Source organism: Syngnathoides biaculeatus, chromosome 19, assembly GCF_019802595.1.
Source record: "Syngnathoides biaculeatus isolate LvHL_M chromosome 19, ASM1980259v1, whole genome shotgun sequence".
NCBI lineage: Eukaryota > Metazoa > Chordata > Actinopteri > Syngnathiformes > Syngnathidae > Syngnathoides > Syngnathoides biaculeatus.
Genome location: NC_084658.1, coordinates 1,615,065 through 1,633,499, shown reverse-complemented (window position 1 = coordinate 1,633,499; position 18,435 = coordinate 1,615,065). Strand labels below are relative to the sequence as shown.

Genomic DNA, 18,435 nt, shown 5'->3' with positions numbered 1-18,435 from the left:
CTTTTATGACCTCCTGGATGAGTCATCGTCGCGCTCTTGGAGTAAATTTTGTAGGTCGTCCACTCCTGGGATGTTTTGCCACTGTTCCCAGTTTTCTCCATTTTTCTATTTAAATGATTTTTTTTAACCTTCAGAAGGATGACCTCAATCTTTAAGATCCCAACTAAATCTAAAAATCAAAGAAAACCGAGATCAAAATAAAATGCTTTTTTTTTACTGATTTAATGATTTTATTAAAATGTCAAGCACTGAATTGTGTATGAAAACATTGTTCTACATTAATTTTAAGGAAAAAAAACTATTCAACGGTACCTGGCTCTGTGTGGCAAAAGTAATGCCCCTAAAACCTGGTTGTATCAACCTCAGGAGCAGCAACTGACAAACGTTTGGCTCCACAAGCAATGAGTCTTTCACGTGGCTATGGAGATACTTGAACTCATTTTTCGTTGTAGAATTGTTTCACATATACAAGCAACATGAGGGTTTTCAAGTCAGCACAGCTTTTTTAAGATCACCTCACAGCATTTCAATCAAATTTAAGTCCGTACTTGACTAGGCCACTTTTAAAATCATTCTAAATTGACTAGCTTGTGTGTTTGGGGTCATTGTCCTGCTGCAGAACCCAAGTGCGCATTAACTAAAGGTCACAAACTGACAGCCAAACATTCTCCTTTGTGATTTTCTGATAAAGAGCAGAATTTAGGGTTCCATGAATACCAGAAAGTAATCCAGGTCCTGAAGTGACTAAGAAGCCCCAGACCATCATGCTACCACAATCAATGTTTGACTGATGGTATGATGTTAATTTTTTAAGATGTTGTTCAACCTGTCAGTGTGTGTGTGTGTGGGGGGGGGGGGAAGCAACCACGAGCAAGTCATTGAATAATGTTAATATCCTCCTAAATCTTACCTAAGCCACAAAGGACTGCCACGTTCAAGGTCGGCTCATGTTCAAAATTCTGTAGCTCCCCCAGCAGTTGCCTCGCTGTCTCCTGGTTCACAGCATTACGCACCTCTGGACGGTTTATGGCAATGGTGACCACAGACCCCCTGCGCTCCGACACCACAGTTTGTCCTGCACCAAATAAAAGAAAATTGAGTGAAGGATGCAGAGTTGGACCCATAGCCATTTAAAACCCACACAATGAGCTGCCTAAGTCATGTGTACAAAATAACAAACACAGTGGGATCAAGAAGGGTGACCAGAGGGTGTGTTCCAACTATAGCGGGATCACACTTCTCAGCCTCCATGCTAAGGTCTATTCAGGAGAATAGATAGGAGGGTCCGTCAGGAAGTCGAATCTCAGATCCAGGAGGAGCAATGTGGCTTTCGTCCTGGCCGTGGAATAGTGGACCAGCTCTACACCCTCAGCAGGATCCTTGAGGGTGCGTGGGAGTTCGCTCAACCATGTATTTTGTGGACTTGGAGAAGGCGTTTGACCGTGTCCTTCGGGGAGTCCTGTGGGGGTTTTCTTCAGGAGTATGGGGTACCGAACCCCCTGATACGAGCTGTTTGGTCCCCATATGACTGCTGTCAGAGTTTGGTCTGCATTGCCGGGAATAACTCAGACTCGTTTCCGGTGAGAGTTGGACTCGGCCAAGGCTGTCCTTTCTCACCGATTTTGTTCATAACTTTTATGGACAGAATTTCTAGGCGCAGCCGAGGCATAGAGGGTGTCCGGTTTTGGTGGCCTCAGCATCACATCTCTGCTCTTTGCAGAGGATGTGGTTCTGTTGGCTTCATCAAGCCGTGATCTCCAGCTCACACTGAAGTGATTCACAGGAGAGTGTTAAGTGGCTGGGATGAGAATCGGCACCTCCAAATCAGAGACTATGGTCCTGTAGGGATTTCCGAATTTGGACCGTATGCATGTTCACAAATTGAGGAAGATATGACTAATGATTAGAAAAAGTTAACAGCAAATGGATTTATTACAAAGGAATGTGCAAGACAGACGTCCGGGTCTTATCTAGGTATCTGCCGCACACGAGACGTGTGTCTTCTGACAGGACAGCCAAAGAAGAATACAAAAGCTAAGTAACACAGGATTTTTATACGTATGGGTCCATGGTAAAAGTGGAAGTCCCCCCGGAGCCTGGTCCTTAGCCGGGATGGTAACTTTCCGCTCCTTATCTGGTGTTGTTCGTCTCCACGGCAACACCTGGGAGAGAAGGATGCCACCAGCCGGTTTTCTGCGTTCAAAGATCAAGGACAACCACCGGCTCCACAACACATCCTTGTATGATTAGTAAATGGAAAACACTTTATCTGTTGATTAAATGTGGAAGGTCATATTTAAGCAAATAATGAAAGTGCAATAAAAGTAAAATAGTCTTCAGTCCTCAGTCACAAAAGGGTGGCGTGCCCTCTCCAGGTCGGAGACGAGATCCTGCCCCAAGAGGAGGAATTCAAGTATCTTGGGGTGTTGTTCACGAGTGAGGGAAGAATGAAACGGGAGATCGAAAGACGGATCGGTGCAGCATCTGCAGTGATGTGGACTTTGTATCGGTCCATTGTGGTAAAGAGGGAGCGAAGCCGAAAGGCCAGATACACAGATACACCAGATCTACATTCCTACCCTCACCTAAGGGCATGAGGTGTGGGTCGTGACCAAAAGAACAAGATCCCGGATACAAGAGCCTGAGGCCGAAACTCATTTCGGCCTCAGGCTCTCCGGGCTCTGCATTAGAGATAAGGTGAGAAGCTCGGTCATCCGGGAGGGGGTTAGTGTTGAGCCGCTGTTCCTCCGCATAACCAGCAGACAGGACTGTCTAATTGCAGAGAAACAAACTCAAGGCTCCCATTGATTGAGCATTATGGCGAGTTAAAATTGTCATGTACTTTAGATTCATTCTCGTGATGCATCTGTATCTTATTTCGAAGGCTTGTTTAAACGTGACTATTGCAACCAGTCAGAGAGGGTTGGGGCTGTGGTCGGGAGGTGAGGCAGAGGGGAGAGGAGATAGTTCAAACTGAAAAATTTATTTTTAGCTGTTCATGGACTGTTTGATCATTTTATAAAAATTTAACTGTTGTGTAGGTATGTTTAGATTTAAAAAAAAATGTGGTATTGTTGGTTCTTGTTCTTTATTTATTTTAGTTTTTTAAATTTATTTAATTATTATATGATTTTATTATTCATGAGCATGTTTATTATATTCAATTTTCAATACAAACATATTCAAAACAATTTACAGAACAGCCTGCAAGTCTATGGTAAAATTTTCAAGCAATGACCAATCAACAGTGATAAAAAGGCTGGGGACCACTGCTTTACACTACGACATCCTACGCTTCACATTGCACTTGATGTATGGCTTGGTTGCACCTTCTCAGGCACGGGAACCCATTCCATGAAGCTCTCTGAGCACTGTTCTTGAGCCGATCTGAAAGCCACACGAAGTTCGGAAGTGTGTAGCAATTGACTCAGCACAAAGTTAGGGACTTCTTCACACTGCGCCTCAACATCAGTTGACCGCACTCCGTGAGTTCACATGGGCTACTGCTTCGTGGCTGAGTTGCTGTAATTCCCAAATAACTCCACATTCTTACTCCTTTGCATAATTTAACTGACAGTCGAATGTGAAACATTTAGGAGGAAGGAAATCTCACAACTGACCTTGTTGCATGGGTGAGACCCAATCATGGATCCAGGATGGAATTCACTGCGTTGCGGAAAGCAATCAATTCTTTTACAAATGTGTATATCTCCATGTCTAGGTGCATCTGTATCTATGGAAGTGATTGGGTTACCTGATTCCTAATAATACTTGGATGGGTGAGTGAATACATTAATACTTTAATAGCCAAATTGTCTTTTTTTTTTAATTATTATTGTCAAGCAGCCTGTAAACATTTATAATGCGGGGGATAACTGTACTTTCATTCTAAAAAACCTCCCACTTTAGCTTGTATGGTGTGATGAGTCAGTTGAGCCTTTCAAGATTTCCAGGTGAATGTGGAAATTTATTTAAAGGTAAAATTCCGAAATAAGTTGTGGCGGCACAACGGCCGCCAGCTCTGCCTGTGTGGATTTTGCTTGTTCTCCCTGTACCTGCGTAGGTTTCCTATGGATATAATGGTTTACTCCCAATGCAGCCCTATGGGGGCAGAAGCCAGTGCAATCTGTAGGCCGGTCCCAAGCCCGGATAAATGCAGAGGGTTGCGTCAGGAAGGGCATCTGGCTTAAAAACTGTGCCAAACACATATGAGCGTTCATCTAAAGAATCCCATACCGAATCGGTCGTGGCCCGGGTTAACAACGCACCACTAAATTGCAGGGCGTCAGTGGAAATTCAGCTACAGTGGGTTGAAGACAAAGAAGAGGAGGAAACTGGATTGATCCTCAAAAGAAGAAGAGGAATGCACAGAGCCTACAACTGAGTGTAGGGGCTTAGAATGTTGGGGCTATGACAGGAAAAGCTTGGGAGTTGGTTGACATGATGATTAGGAGAAAGGTTGACATATCGTGGATCCAAGAAAACAGGTGGAAAGGTAGTAAGGCTAGAAGTTTAGGAGCAGGGTTTACATTAATTTACTATGGAGTAGATGGGAGGAGAAACGGAGTAGGGGTTATTTTAAAGGAAGAGCTGGCTAAGAATGTTTTGGAGGTGAAAAGAGTATCAGATCGAGTGATGAGACTGAAATTTGAAATTGAGGGTGTTTTGTATAATGTGATTAGTGGCTATGCGCCAAAGGTAGGATGTGACCTAGAGTTGAAAGAGAAATTCTGGAAGGAACTAGATGAAGTATTTCTGAGCATCTCAGACAGAGACAGTTGTTATTGGTGCAGATTGTAATGGGCATGTTGGTTAAGGAAATAAAGGCTATAAAGAAGTGAAGGGTAAATACGGCATCCAGGAAAGGAACTTTGAGGGACAGATGAAGGTGGACTTTGCCAAATGGATGGAAATGGCTCTACTGAACAATTATTTCCAGAAGAGGCTGGAACATAGAGGGACCAACAAGAGCGGAGGTAGAAGCACGCAGTGGATATTTTGTGCAGACGATGTGATCTGTAGGAGGTTAAACAAGAAGCATATGACGACATGTACCCCAGGTTAGACACGAAAGGAAAAAAAGAATCTCTACAGGTTGACCAGACAGAAGGACAGAGATGGGAAGGATGTGCACCAGGTAAGCGTGATTAAGGATAGAGATGGAAATGTGTTAACTGGTTCCAATAGTGTTCTGAATAGATGGAAAGAATACTTTGAGAAGTTGATGAATGAAGAGTGTGAAGGACCAGTAAGTGGCAATGATTAGCAAGGGGGAAGTTCTACACTGCACTACCAAGGATTTAAAATGGAAAGGTCCTGATGAGGACGATGTGGAGGTATGGAAGCAATTTGAAGAAGTGGCTGTGGAGTTTTTGACCAACTTGTTTAACAGAATACTACTAACACGAGATGCCTGAAGAATGGAGGAAAATTGTGCTAGGTCCCATTTTTAAGAACAAAGTGGACTTGTAGAGCTGTGGCAACTATAGAGGAATAAAGTTGATGAGCCACGCAATGAAGTTATGGGAAAGAGTGGAGGCTAGACTCAAGACAGAAGTATCTGCGAGAAACAGCATGGTTTCATGCCTAGAAATAGGGGGAGGCTATAAATGCCTTTTTGGAGGAAAAAAACCCTGGGAATGACTAAATAAATCTTTATTGTACATAAAGAAGCTATCTAAATGTTATTTCTCTGTGATTTTGCTTCTTGCGGCTACTTTCATTTTATGAAATACATGACTATTTCCTTAAAATCCTTATTTTGAAGAAATATTCAGTATGCATCCTTGTATGTCTGACACATGTCAGGCTATTCACATTCACTTATTGGATATAGTGTCAGGGAAGTTGTTCCATGGCCAAACAAAAGTCTGATGGTGTAACTGTAGATCTGTCCTTGGTTTTGCCGAACAGAACCTTAAGATTATCACCAAACTGTTCAGGAGTCAGCATCTTCCGCTTTCAACCTTCAATGTTGAACATCCTAAAGACATGGCTTGTTCTAGGTAGTGACACAGAGGTACCTCTGGCATATCTTACTTCATCTTTCATTCTTTTAGTCTTTGTCTTTAGGTCATCTACTGTATTCTGAAGGTACTCGTCAACATGTTCAGCTGCTGTGAATGGTCCCCCTTGGTCCTTCAGTCTGTCCAAAATATTTAGTTGTCTGTTCTCAACATGCAGGAGATTAGCTTCCTTCTTACTAAGCCCACCACCTCTAAGATCCTGCTGGGGTCTACAGTAATATTATCCATAATCTTGACCATTGGGCCCATTTTACGGAAATCACTTGAAGCATCTTTTTGGCGCAAGTCTTTAGTCAGCTTTAGTATATTACCATGAGATACAGTGTCCAAACTAGGCTTCTTCTTTAGCCACTGATCTGTATCTCCACACTGCCTTTCCAACTGCAAGCCTTGTCCATATTCTGGGCCTGTTCAAACACTGGCTATTCTTTCTCATATCCTCCAAAATCATCATATTTGCCCCTCTGCATGCCAAGGACATGAGCCATTTTGTTTTCTGTTTGCCAAAGATACACATTCTTTGGTATGTGTAGTTGCCATCTCTTTGACAGATTCGACTACATCAAGATTGTAGTTTGCCTTGACTGCATCAAAGAGAATCTGAGAAATTCCACTGAAAGTAGGTTGCTGGAAACAGAAGAATTCTTCATCAACTTCTGTGTTCTGGAGATCACTGTGGAGTGATGCAAAGATTTCTGCAAGGCTTGTATGTGTTGCTTTGCTTGAAAAAGTCTTTGCATGAAATGGGGCAACAAGGTGCAAGCCAAAGGCAGCAACAACAGTAATAACCACTTTGACATATTCAAGACCTAACGCATCTCGAACAAGGCAGGCTATCTTATTGGTAATGTACTTATGGCTACTCAGGAAGCTCATGAAATCATCCCAGAGATGGCACATGATAGCACATCATTTTGAAAGCGCACCAAAACGTGCATCCTTCATTAGAAATAGATGAGTTGGCTTGGCTTTCTGCTGCATGAAGACTTTGAAATCCTTATAGTAGTTCCATGGTTTTTGAATGTTGTCTGATCCAAAGAGACTCAGTGCCCAGGAGACAGTTGTCATGAAGACTGTATCTTTTCTTTGGTCAATATCCAGGTCTAAAAGGAAACCATTGAATAGGTTTTGCATTCCCATCTTATCCTCAATACTGTTGACAACTTTGGACATACCACGATCAAATCCAAGTGTTGTGTGACTATCACAAAAGATTTGTCCAGCGTTTCATCTCAGTTGAACTTAATTGCCAGTGCAGCCGCCACACCTTTGTTGTGAGCAGTGGAGTCAGTCATGTGAACATCTACAGCTTTGTAGAGTTCCTCTGCTGTATGTCCAGATGCAACTTCTGGAACCTTAAAGTCAACTGCTATTGCATCTGCTGTATTTTCAGTGGTTTCTATAGCAATCAAGTCAAGTAAGTATAAGTCAATCAAGTGGCAAGTTTTCCTTTAAATCTTCTTGACCTTCACTAGTCAAATGAGTAATTGAATGCATGCATTCAGTTTGGCCACATAATGGTGTACATGATATTGATGATAAACTCTCTGTGTGTTATTTCGGCAAAAATGCGCATATCTGCGGTTTTCACATATATGCCAGTAGCCAAGAGAAGCCAACTCGAAATGAAAAATGATGTTGAAAAATGTAGTTGTTATTGGTATGTGGTTAATTTGAATTCATTCCCGGCATTTTGTAGAATTATAGCCCCCCTCTACTAGAAACAGTACCACGGATGCATTATTTGGCTTGAGGATGCTAATTGAAAAGTACAGAGAAGGTCAGAAGGAGCTACATTGTGTATTTGTAGACCTAGAGAAAGCCTATGACAGAGTACCAAGAGAGGAACTGTGGTACTGCATGTGGAAGTCTGGTGTGGCGGGGAAATATGTTAGAATAGTACAGAAGTTGTATGAGGGCAGCAGAACACCGGTGAGGTGTCCCGTTGGTGTGTCAGAAGAATTTAAGGTGGAGATGGGACTGCATCAGGGATCAGCTCTGAGCCCCTTCCTGTTTGCTGTGGTAATGGATAGGCTGACAGATGAGGTTAGACTGGAATCCCCTTGGTCCATGATGTTCACAGGTATTGTGATATGCAGTGAAAGTAGGGTGCAGGTGGAGGAACAATTAGAAAGATGGAGACATGCACTGGAAAGGAGAGGAATGAAGATTAGCCGAAGTAAAACAGAATATATGTGCTTGAATGAGAAGGGTGGAGGGGGAAGAGTGAGGCGACAGGGAGAAAAGATTGCAAGGGTGGATGACTTCAAATATTTGGGGTCAACAATCCAAAGCAATGGTGAGTGTGGTAAGGAAGTGAAGAAACGGGTTCAAGCAGGTTACAGGGTTCATATTCAGTCTGACACGAAAAATTTAGGGCCGACACGGAAAAAATTTAGGGCTGACACGTAAAATTTAGGGCCATCGTGGGAAATCAAGAGTAAGGAAAAAAGACTCACCCAATGGTGCCATCAACCGTTCTTGGTTCATTAAATGTTCCAGTACCTCAGTACCTGTGACAGTGATCACCTGTCGCCCCTTGTGGTAGTTCTCATTGATATGACCATTGTCAATGTCTTCACATAAAATTCTACAGAAAAACGTCTAACTACAATTGCAACTATATAAAAATGTCTTCTACTGATGTCTGTCTCAGCACCCCTACTCCAGCTCCTTGAGCCTACCCAGTGCCTCCTCTATTTGTTGCTGCAAAGGTGCCAAAGTGGCTCTCTTGTCCTTTGCTCTGCCTCTGAGTGCATTGGCCTCGGTGATAAACCTCAGATTCCTCTTTTCTTCTGCCTCCTCACACAGCCTGTCAGCCTTCTCAATAAATGTAGATATGTCAGTCTCTATTCTGGCTTTTTTGGCTTTGAGGCAGTAGAGATGAAAAGTGGGCAGCGATGCCAATGTAGCTAGGTACGAAGTCTTCCTTTCCCCACAGTGGTAGTTTTTAGCAATGTCACTGTCTGGGAACATGACTGCAAACACTTTCGAATTATTTTCACAAGATTTGTAACTGTAATGGGTGCAGATCACTTTTAAAGTCAGTAGAGTAGGTAGAGGTCCTCCCTTTGATTTCTTTTTTTTTTTTTTAATTTAAGGCCTTTTTAGGGGCTTGACCGGTTTTCACGGATTTTTAAGGACTTTCTGGAGCCCCTAAATGCACCTTCGAAAATTTTGGGGTTTTTAGGGACTTTTAGGGCCGCGTGTGAACACTGAGGTTAGAACAGCTGGCGCAATGTGACTGTTGTGTTATGTGACAGAAGAGTCTCTGCTAGGATCAAGGGGAAAGTTTATAAAACAGTGGTGAGGCCGGCCATGATGTACAGATTAGAGACAGTGGCACTAAAGAGACAACAGGAAGCAGAACTAGAGGTGTAAGAAATGAAGATGTTGCGGTTCTCGCTCGGAGTGAGCAGGTTGGATATGATTAGAAATGAGCTAATTAGAGAGATAGCCAAAGTTGGATGTTTTGGAGACAAGGTTCAAGAGCGCAGACTTCGATGGTTTGGACATGTCCAGAGGCGAGAGAGTGAGTATATTGGTAGAAGGGTGCTGAGGATGGAGCTCGCAGGTAAAAGAGCGAGCGGAAGACCAAAGAAAAGGTTGATGAAAGTTGTGAGGGAAGACATGAGAGCAGTTGGGTTTAGAGAGGAAGATGCAGGAGATAGGATAAGATGAGAAATGATGACACGCTTTGGCGACCCCTAACGGGACAAGCCGAAAGGAAAAGAAGACTATGGTTTACTCCCACATCACAAAAACATGAGTGGTAAATGTATTTAAGTCTAATTTGCCAGTGGGTTTGAGTGAGAAAGGTTGGTTGTTTCTATGTGGCCTGTGACTGGCTGCTGACTACTTCAGGGTTTACCCCGCCTCTTACACCAAGATAGCGGAATAGCTCAAGCATGCCCGCGACCCTCATGAGAAAAAGTAGTACAGAAAATGGATGAATTGAAAAATATGTTTCATAAGGTTCATAGTTTATAGATGTGTAACTATGTATTTTTAATTAATTTGAATCTTATACGGCCACGAAATACTGGCCACGCCCATTTGACACTAAATTGGGTTGAATATGGCCCGCGAATTAAAATAAGTTTGACACCCCTCAAACAGCAGGGTGTACAGAGGCTCTAGCAAGAGTTCTTACAATTTTATCACTGGAATCGTCTTTCAAGGATCTGTCCAATAACCCGGGTCTCATCTAAATCCATTCAACTCTCTTCAATTCCTTCCTCTAACCTGTAAACTCGATAAAATTAATATTAGTTTGCTCGAACATGCTGTACAACTGGTTGGAATATTTATGTATTGTATATAAATTCTTTGTTTACCTTTCGTTGTGGTGCATAAGGACTTATTTGGTGCCAGGTGTTTCTTTCCTGCAAGTCGAGAAAGAGTATTTCGATAAACTCCCGTTCCATCAAGTTTTAGATTCATTGTTAAAAGTCGCATTGGAGAACTTAAAACAACTACAGCTCGTAAAAAAATACATAAACAAAAGAAGCAAAAGGTGCGTCTTAATTAAGCCCTTGACATAAATAAATTGGAAGTGTGAACGTGCAACACGTTAAGTTCCCCACGAAAATCAAGGCGATAAGACCAAAGTTCCGGTTTCCACACTGGGCCGCATTGCAGCGGTAAGATTGACAAAAAGCAGTGGGCGTCATTGAAGAACGTTGCATTTGTTTTCATGCGTGGTTGACCAGCATTGAAGCATTGTTTATTTTATTTTTTATTAAAAGAGTTCAGTTTGTGTGTTTTTTTAAACAACTCTTCAAGGCATCATGCACAAAAAATGAAAAAAAAAAAAATCAAGCATTATAGAGTTATGCTCACCCTCTCTACCCCACATTTTGTTTACAAATTAATTTTGTACAAATATTCCATGTAAGATGGCATATACACTTTAAATCAGAACGTAGCGCTGATTTCACAGTAATCGTAAACATGGCTTTGAACATAGGAAAGAAATGAGAGAAAGGGGAAGAGTATGCTCCAACTTGAGGGTTAAAATTCCCTGAAAAGCATGCAATTGATTATGCAATATGAAATAACTGATTTTTAATATTTTAGTATAAGTCTGTTCACAAAAGTTGAGACATCAAGATGACAAAGTGACTGACAGAAAAAAAAGTGCACCAATTGTAGTAATCCTGAATCTGGTCCAGGAGTTTGCAGTCCCGGAACTATTCTAACATTTCTCTGATATTTTTTCTTTTATATTACTGGTATAAATGTGCACGAATGAGCCCAACGTCGGGCCAGCTGTCATAGAGTTGGGAGAAAAAAATCTTGAAGAGTCCACTGTGATGGAAATCCAGGAAGTGCTGATAGCTTTTTGGCACAGTTCTGTCCAGCTGTTGTGCTTCTCTTCGCTGCCCCTGCATGCCATTAAACTATATTAAAGACCATGGATAAATACTGTTCATATGACACCTGGATCCACCCATCCTGGTCTGTATCGTACCTCCTGAAAACATCTGTCAACCTCTGTGGAAGAGAGTAAAAACCAATTTACTTAAGTTATAGAAAAAAAATAAGTGATGTGTGGAGGCTTTGTGATGATGATACCTGCAATACAATACAGCATTGGATAAAGTCATCAAAGGCTACCTGCCCTTTCCTCTGTCGATCAAACTTTTCAATCAGCGTACCATAGAACTGGTCCGATAAACGATAACCTGCGCACAGAAATATGTTACCTTAGATGGTGTCATGACAGCTGCTAGAATCTTCACCACTAAAAAAAAATGTATATAGAGGCCGTGAAAAAGTATTGCATGTAAAGTTTGCGCCCTGACTGGTCTCAGTTTTTTTTTGCATATCTATCGCATACAAAGATTTCAGGTCGGCACAGAGGTGGAGCTGGAAAGTGATTACCTCACAGTTCTGAGGACCCAGATTCAATCCCAGCCCTCCCAGTGTGGAGTTTGCACATTCTCCTCATGCCTACGTGGGTTTTCTCCGGGCACACCGGTTTCCTCTCACAATACAAAAACATGCAACATTAATTGGACACTCTAAATTGCCCTTAAGTATGATTGTGAGTGCAGCTGTTTGTCTCTATGTGCCCTGCAATTGGCTAACAACCAGTTCAGGGTGTACCCTGCTTCCTCCCCATTGACAGCTGGGATAGGCTCTAGCACTCCCCTAACCCATGTAAGGATGAGTAGCAAAGAAAATGGATGGATAGACAAAGGTTTCTATTCATCAAGCCAATTTTATAATCACGAAGAGACAACGCAAGGAAATACAAAATGCAGTTTTTGAATGACAATTCAATTTATTCAGGCACAAAAAAAAAAAATCCCAACTTTTCTGAGCCTCTGTAAATAAGTAACTGCCCCCTGAAGCTAAGAACGGGTTGTGCCACCCTTGGCAGGAATAACTAAAATCAAGCGTTTTTAATTGATGATGAATCTTTCACATTGCTCTGGAGGAATTTAGTCCCTCTCTTCTTTGCAGTATTGTTTCAACTCTGCCGTATTGGAGGGTTTTGTAGCATGAACTACCGGTTTAATGTCACACTACAGCATCTCAATTGAATTAAAATTCGGACTTTGACTTGGCGACTCCAACCCCTTGTTTTTTTTTTGAGCGATTCAAAGGTGGACTTGCTGGTGTATTTCGGATCATTGTCGTGCTGGGTGATCCAAGAGCGCTTGAGTTTGAGGCCACAAACTGATTACCCATATGTTCTCCTTCAAAATTTTCTGGTACACAGGAGAATTAATTGTTCCAACAATCAGAGCAAGTTGTCCAAGTCCTGAGGGCAGGAGAGCAGGGGTCAGGAACCTATGGCTCGTGAGCCATATCTGGGTCTTTTGATTGTTGCATATGGCTCGCAGACCCCTCATAATGACATACTGTACATGTGATTTCTGTCATGCAGGCAACACAAATGACGCAGAGAGTTTGCCCGAGTAGGGTTGTCGTACTTTTCTGTGGCAGTCGATGGGCACAAGCCCAGAAGGGTCGAACGCAGATCAGGTTGGAACAACTAATTATGGAAACACTTTTGACAAAGGTCGCTCAAAGAAAAAAAGACGAGGTGTACTGAAGTTTTCAACAAGAATGGACAGCCTTTGTGGAGACGGAGAGTTCTGCTGTGTGTCTAAATTCACAGATGGGGAGTATGCCAAAGCATTCGTATTTGATGGTACCAAAAAAAATGTAGACAACTTTGCATAAAGCCTATATAATCAAACAAATAAAAGCCATGCCTTTGTTGGCAAGAACAATGTTATTTAAAATAATTGAGATTTATTGTATTCTAAAAGTGTTGATCTTACATAAATGCGTAAATACACCATATTTATTTTTTAAAATACTGTATGGCTCTTACTTAAATTACATTTTAAAATATTTTGCATTTATGGCTGTCTTCAGTCAAAAAGGTTCTCAACCCCTGTAGTAGAGAATCCCCAGACCATCACACTGCCACATCCTTGCTTCATTGTTGCCAAATGTCGTTTTGATCAAAAGCTGTGCCATTTTTACACCAGATATAACGGACCACACACCTTCAAAAAGTTCATTTTTTGACTCGTCAGTCCACAGAATGTTTCTCCAAAAGTTATTTTCGGATCATCAAGATGTTTTTTGGCAAATATGAGATGAGCCTTGATTTCTATGTGACATAATAGTCACCTAGGATGAAGGGCAAAGTTTATAAAACAGTGGTTAGGCCGGCCATTATGTATGGATTAGAGACGGTGGCACTGAAGAAACAACAAGAAGCAGAACTGGAGGTAGCAGAAATAAAAATGTTGAGGTTCTCGCTTGGAGTGAGCAGGTTGGATAGGATTAGAAATGACCTCAGACAGACAAAGTTGGATGTTTTGGAGACAAGGTTAGAGAGAGCAGATTTAGATGGTTTGGACATGCTCAGAGGTGAGAGGGTAAGAATATTGGTAGAAGGGTACTGAGGATGGAGCTGTCAGGCAAAAGAGCGAGAGGAAGACCAAAGTTAAGGTTGATGGATGTTGTGAGGGAGGACATGAGGACAGTGAGTGTTAGAGAGGATGATGCATGCAATAGGCTTAGATGGAAAAAGATGACACGCTGTGGCGACCCCTAACGGGACAAGTCGAAAGGAAAAGGAAAAGAAGAAGATGAGATGAGCTTTGATGAGGGAATTACTTTTTCACAGAGGGTTAGAAAGTTTGGATTTTTTTTGTGCCTTAATAAGAATAGCAAAACACATTTATTTTTATGGCGAATTTCATACACATGATCATTCAATGTGCTTTAAATTATTAAAAGGATTTGAATCCAAAGAGATAAAACATATGAAAAGGGAAAAAATGACAACCCTCCGTCCATCCATCTATCCATTATCTACCGCTTTTCCGGGTCGGGTCGCAGGAAAAGTAGCTTCAGCAGGGATATCTAGACTTCCCTTTCCACAGCCACTTCTTCCTGCTCTTCCGGAGGGATCCCAAGGCGTTCGAAACCTAGCCGAGAGACATAGTGTTTGTGTCCTGGGTCGTCCTCGCGGTCTCTTTCTGGTGGGACATGCCCAGAACCCCTCACCAGTGAGGCGTCCAGGAGGCATCCAAATCAGATGCCACAGCCACCTCATCTGGCTCCTCTCAATGCGGAGGAGCAGCGGCTCGACACTGAGCCCCTCCAGGATGACTGAGCTTCTCACCCTATCTCTAAGGGAGAGCCGCGACACCCTGTGGAGGAAACTCATTTCGGCCACTTGTATCCAGGATCTTGTTCTTTCGGTCACAACACACCGCTCGTGCCCATGGGTGAGGGCAGGAAAGTAGATTGACTGGTAAATTGAGAACTTCGCCTTTCGATTTAGCTCTCTCTTTACCACAACGGACTTCGAAATATCCTCCCCACCGACTCACAACATCCCGAGTTGAGGTCAGCAGTGCCCCATCCCCACTATACACAGCGTTGACGGTGCACTGCTTCCCCCTCCTGAGACGCCGAATGCTGGACCAGAATTTCCTCGAAGTCCTCCTGAAGTCGTTCTCCATGGTCTCACCGAACTCCTCCCACACCCGTGTTTTTTTCCTCAGTGACCACCGCAGCTGCATTTCACTTGGCCAGCCAGTACCAATTTGTTGCCTCGGGAGTCCCACAGGCCAAGAATGCCCAATAGTACAACTTCTTCAGCTTGACAGCATCACTCACTGTTGGTGTCCACCAACATGTTCGCGGGCTCCGACCACCTTACGGCCACAGCTACGGTCAGTTGCCTCAGCAATGGAGACGCTTTGGGCCTGCCACGTCGGACTGGCATGATCCTCCACCATCGGAGCCAACTCTCCACCAGGTGGTGATCAGTTGACAGCTCCGCCCCTGTCTTCACCCGAGTGTCCAAGACATCCGGTCGCAACTCCAATTACACGACCACAAAGTTGATCATCTAACTGCGACCTCGAGTGTCCTGGTACCAGGTGGACATATGGACACCCCAATCAATGAACATGGTGTTCGTTATGGACAATCCATGATGAGCACAGAAGTCCAGTAACAGAACATCACTCGGGTTCTGATCAGGGGGGCCGTTCTTGCAAATCACGCCCTTCCAGGTCTCACTGTCATTGCCTACGTGGGCATTGAAGTCCCCCAGCAAAATGATGGAGTCCCCAGAGGGGCGCTCTCCAGCACTCCCTCTAAAAACTCCAAAAAGGGTGGGTACGCTGAACTGCTGTTTGGTGCATAATAACAAACAACAGTCAGGACCCGTCCGCCTACCTGAAGGCGGAGGGAGGCTACCCTCATCCACCGGGGTAAACCCCAATGTACAGGCCTTGAGCCCGCGGCCAACTAGCATACCCGCAACTGCTCGGCGTCTCTCACCGTGGGCAACTCCAAAGTGGAACAGAGTCCAACCACCCTCAAGAGGAGTGGTGCCAGAACCCAAGCAGTGCGTAGAGGAGAGTCTTACTATATCTAGTCGGGACTTCCCCACCTCACACACCAACTCCAGGCTCCTTTCCTGCCAAAGAAGTGACATTACATGTCGGATCGCCAAGGTCCCTGCCTTTGGCCACCGCCCAGCTCACATCGCTCCTGACCCCAATGGCCCCTCTCACAGGTTGTGAGCCCATGGGAAGGGGAACCCATGTTATCCTTTTGGGCAAAGGAAAGCAAGATCCAATTTTTGTACTCGTCATGGGAGTTTTGGAGTCTTACTTTGTCTGGTCCCTCACCTAGGACCTTTCTATCATGGATCATCCTACCAGGGGCGTGAAGCCCCAGACAACTTGGCTCATAGGATCATCGGAACAAACAAACCCATCCACCATGATAAGGTGACGGCTCGAGGAGGGGCAAAGTACAAATACTTTTAACATATTTTAAACGTTCTAATACCCACATATACATTCTCCGCTACTCCACGATTTTTTTACTTTTCGCAGGTGGTTCTGGTCCCAATTCACTGCGAAAATGAGGAATTCCTGGATTATAATTACACAAGTAAATGAAGAAGTCATTTAAATAGACTCGGCTCGGTGATCAGTTGTTTTTTTAAACTTGCTGATTGGTCCCAAAATTCGTGATCAAATAAAGCCTTTTTTTTATTTTCACTAGAGTCATATTCCAAAGTAATAGTACTCTTACTTGAGTATAATATTTGGGGATTCCACCCACTGTCATGGTCCTGCCGGTCCCAGCCCTGATTGTACAGGTCCCCCACAAACTTGCGTTGGTGAGGAGGCGCACACCTGCGCTTCATCGTTGATAATTAACCCGAGTGTATATATAGGACCGAGCGGACGGTCTGGCTTTGCCAGATCATTGCCATCCATGCCTCGTTCCTGCACTTTCTCGTTTCTGATCCTGAACCCTTGTTTACCAACCTACGCCTGTAACATCACCTTATTGTGGCGGAGTGGTTTATGTGTCCTAATGATTCAAGGAGCTAAATTCCCTGGGGCTTCTTGCCCCTGGTAGGGTCACCCATAGAAAATAGGTTCTAGGTGAGGCACCAGACAAAGCATGGCCAAGCATGCCATGATCATGGTTCCCCCCTCTGGAGTCACGTGGAAAATGACAGTGAGACCGGGAAGGGTGTGATTGGGAAGAAGACACCCCCCCCCCCCCCACTGATAAGAACCCGAGTGGTGTTTTGTTACTGGACTTCTGTGCTCATCACGGTTTGTCCATAACAAACACCATGTTCAGGAAATGAGTTTCCTTAGAGATAGGCTGAGAAGCTCGGTCATCCGGGGGGGTGGCTCAGTGTCGAGCTACTGCTCCTCCGCATTGAAAGGAGCCAGATAAGGTGGCTGGGGCATCTGATCCGGATGCCTCCCAGACGCCTCCCTGGTGAGGTGTTCCGGGGCATGTCGCACCAGAAAGCGACCCAGGGGATGACTCAAGACACGCTGGACAGACTATGTCTCTCAGCTGGCCTGGGAACGTCTCGGGATCCCTCCAGCAGAGCTGGAAGAATTGGCTGGGGAAAGGGAAGTCTGGGTATCCCTGCTGAAGCTACTTTTCCCGTAATCCAACCCACAGATGCAATGGATGGATGAATGGATGGATGGATGGATGGATGGATGGATGGATGGATGGATGGATGGATGGATGGATGGATGGATGGATGGAATAAAAACTACACCTTTTAGGACTTGAGTACAGACTGAAGTTACATTTTGTGAACCGATTTTGAATATTGAATGTATCGAGTGCACAACACCCCATGAAATAACATGGAAAAAGGCTTTAGAATTTTTTGGGGGTAAATTTATTAAAATATATAAATTATATAAAAACAAATCTGTATTATGTTAACAGCCTTTCCTCAGTACTTATAGCCTAAAGTTACCCTCTATGTGTTTTTTTCCATCTTTTATTTTAATCTTGAGAATTATCTTTTTTTATGTCATTAGGTGTTGGATGTAGAATTCCTATGGAGGAAAACAAATATTAATTTAGTAATCCACCTTCTTAAAGTTAAATGCAGACAAAAGTATATACAGTGTTATTACAAATTACAATGTGAGTAAGTACAAAACACAGATCTACACAAAAGTGCAACTTGGAAAAGTTGCTGACAGAAGAAGCAGAGCCTTCCAGTAAACAAACCAAATGAAAATACCAAACCATACTTTGCAGCTCACCGAATCCAGTCAGTGCCTGTTTGAGCTCGGTCTTGTCGATGAAGCCGGAGTTGTCCCTGTCATAGGTTCTAAAGATGTTTTGCCAGTCTGTGATATACTTCCATACACCAGCAAATTCATTGAAGTTCACCCCACTCTTATTTTCCCTGTCAAACATGGCTGAAGGACAGCAAAAGGAAATTTTTAAAGAAAACAGAAAGTTATTGCCATGGTTGTCTAATGCACACATTTATTCATTAGCTCATGCCGTAAACGTTTATTCAGTTGCCACGGGCAACAAAGCCAAACATAGACAAGTGTACAAAAGC

At 43.4% G+C, this 18,435-nt stretch overlaps 2 protein-coding genes across 4 annotated transcripts in view; both read right to left on the bottom strand.

Moving 5' to 3' along the window:
• zgc:101569 (uncharacterized protein LOC449822 homolog) overlaps positions 1–11,216 on the bottom strand; it is an 87,876-nt gene extending 76,660 nt beyond the window's left edge. For both annotated transcript variants that reach the window (XM_061805930.1, XM_061805931.1), the window contains exons 1-2: positions 10,364–11,216; positions 911–1,075 (exon numbers count right to left, since the gene is read on the bottom strand). In XM_061805930.1, the coding sequence (XP_061661914.1) occupies positions 911–1,075; positions 10,364–10,484 (286 nt within the window). In that variant the 5' untranslated portion in view covers positions 10,485–11,216. The remainder of the gene's footprint in view (positions 1–910; positions 1,076–10,363) is intronic.
• A 57-nt stretch (positions 11,217–11,273) lies between these two features.
• The window catches only part of pdcd6 (programmed cell death 6), a 29,960-nt gene continuing 22,798 nt past the window's right edge, over positions 11,274–18,435 (bottom strand). The window contains exons 4-6 of one of the 2 annotated variants that reach the window (XM_061805932.1): positions 18,116–18,286; positions 11,604–11,713; positions 11,274–11,522 (exon numbers count right to left, since the gene is read on the bottom strand). In XM_061805932.1, coding sequence (XP_061661916.1) covers positions 11,424–11,522; positions 11,604–11,713; positions 18,116–18,286 — 380 coding nt within the window. In that variant the 3' untranslated portion in view covers positions 11,274–11,423. The remainder of the gene's footprint in view (positions 11,523–11,603; positions 11,714–18,115; positions 18,287–18,435) is intronic. The other variant, XM_061805933.1, reaches the window with a different exon arrangement.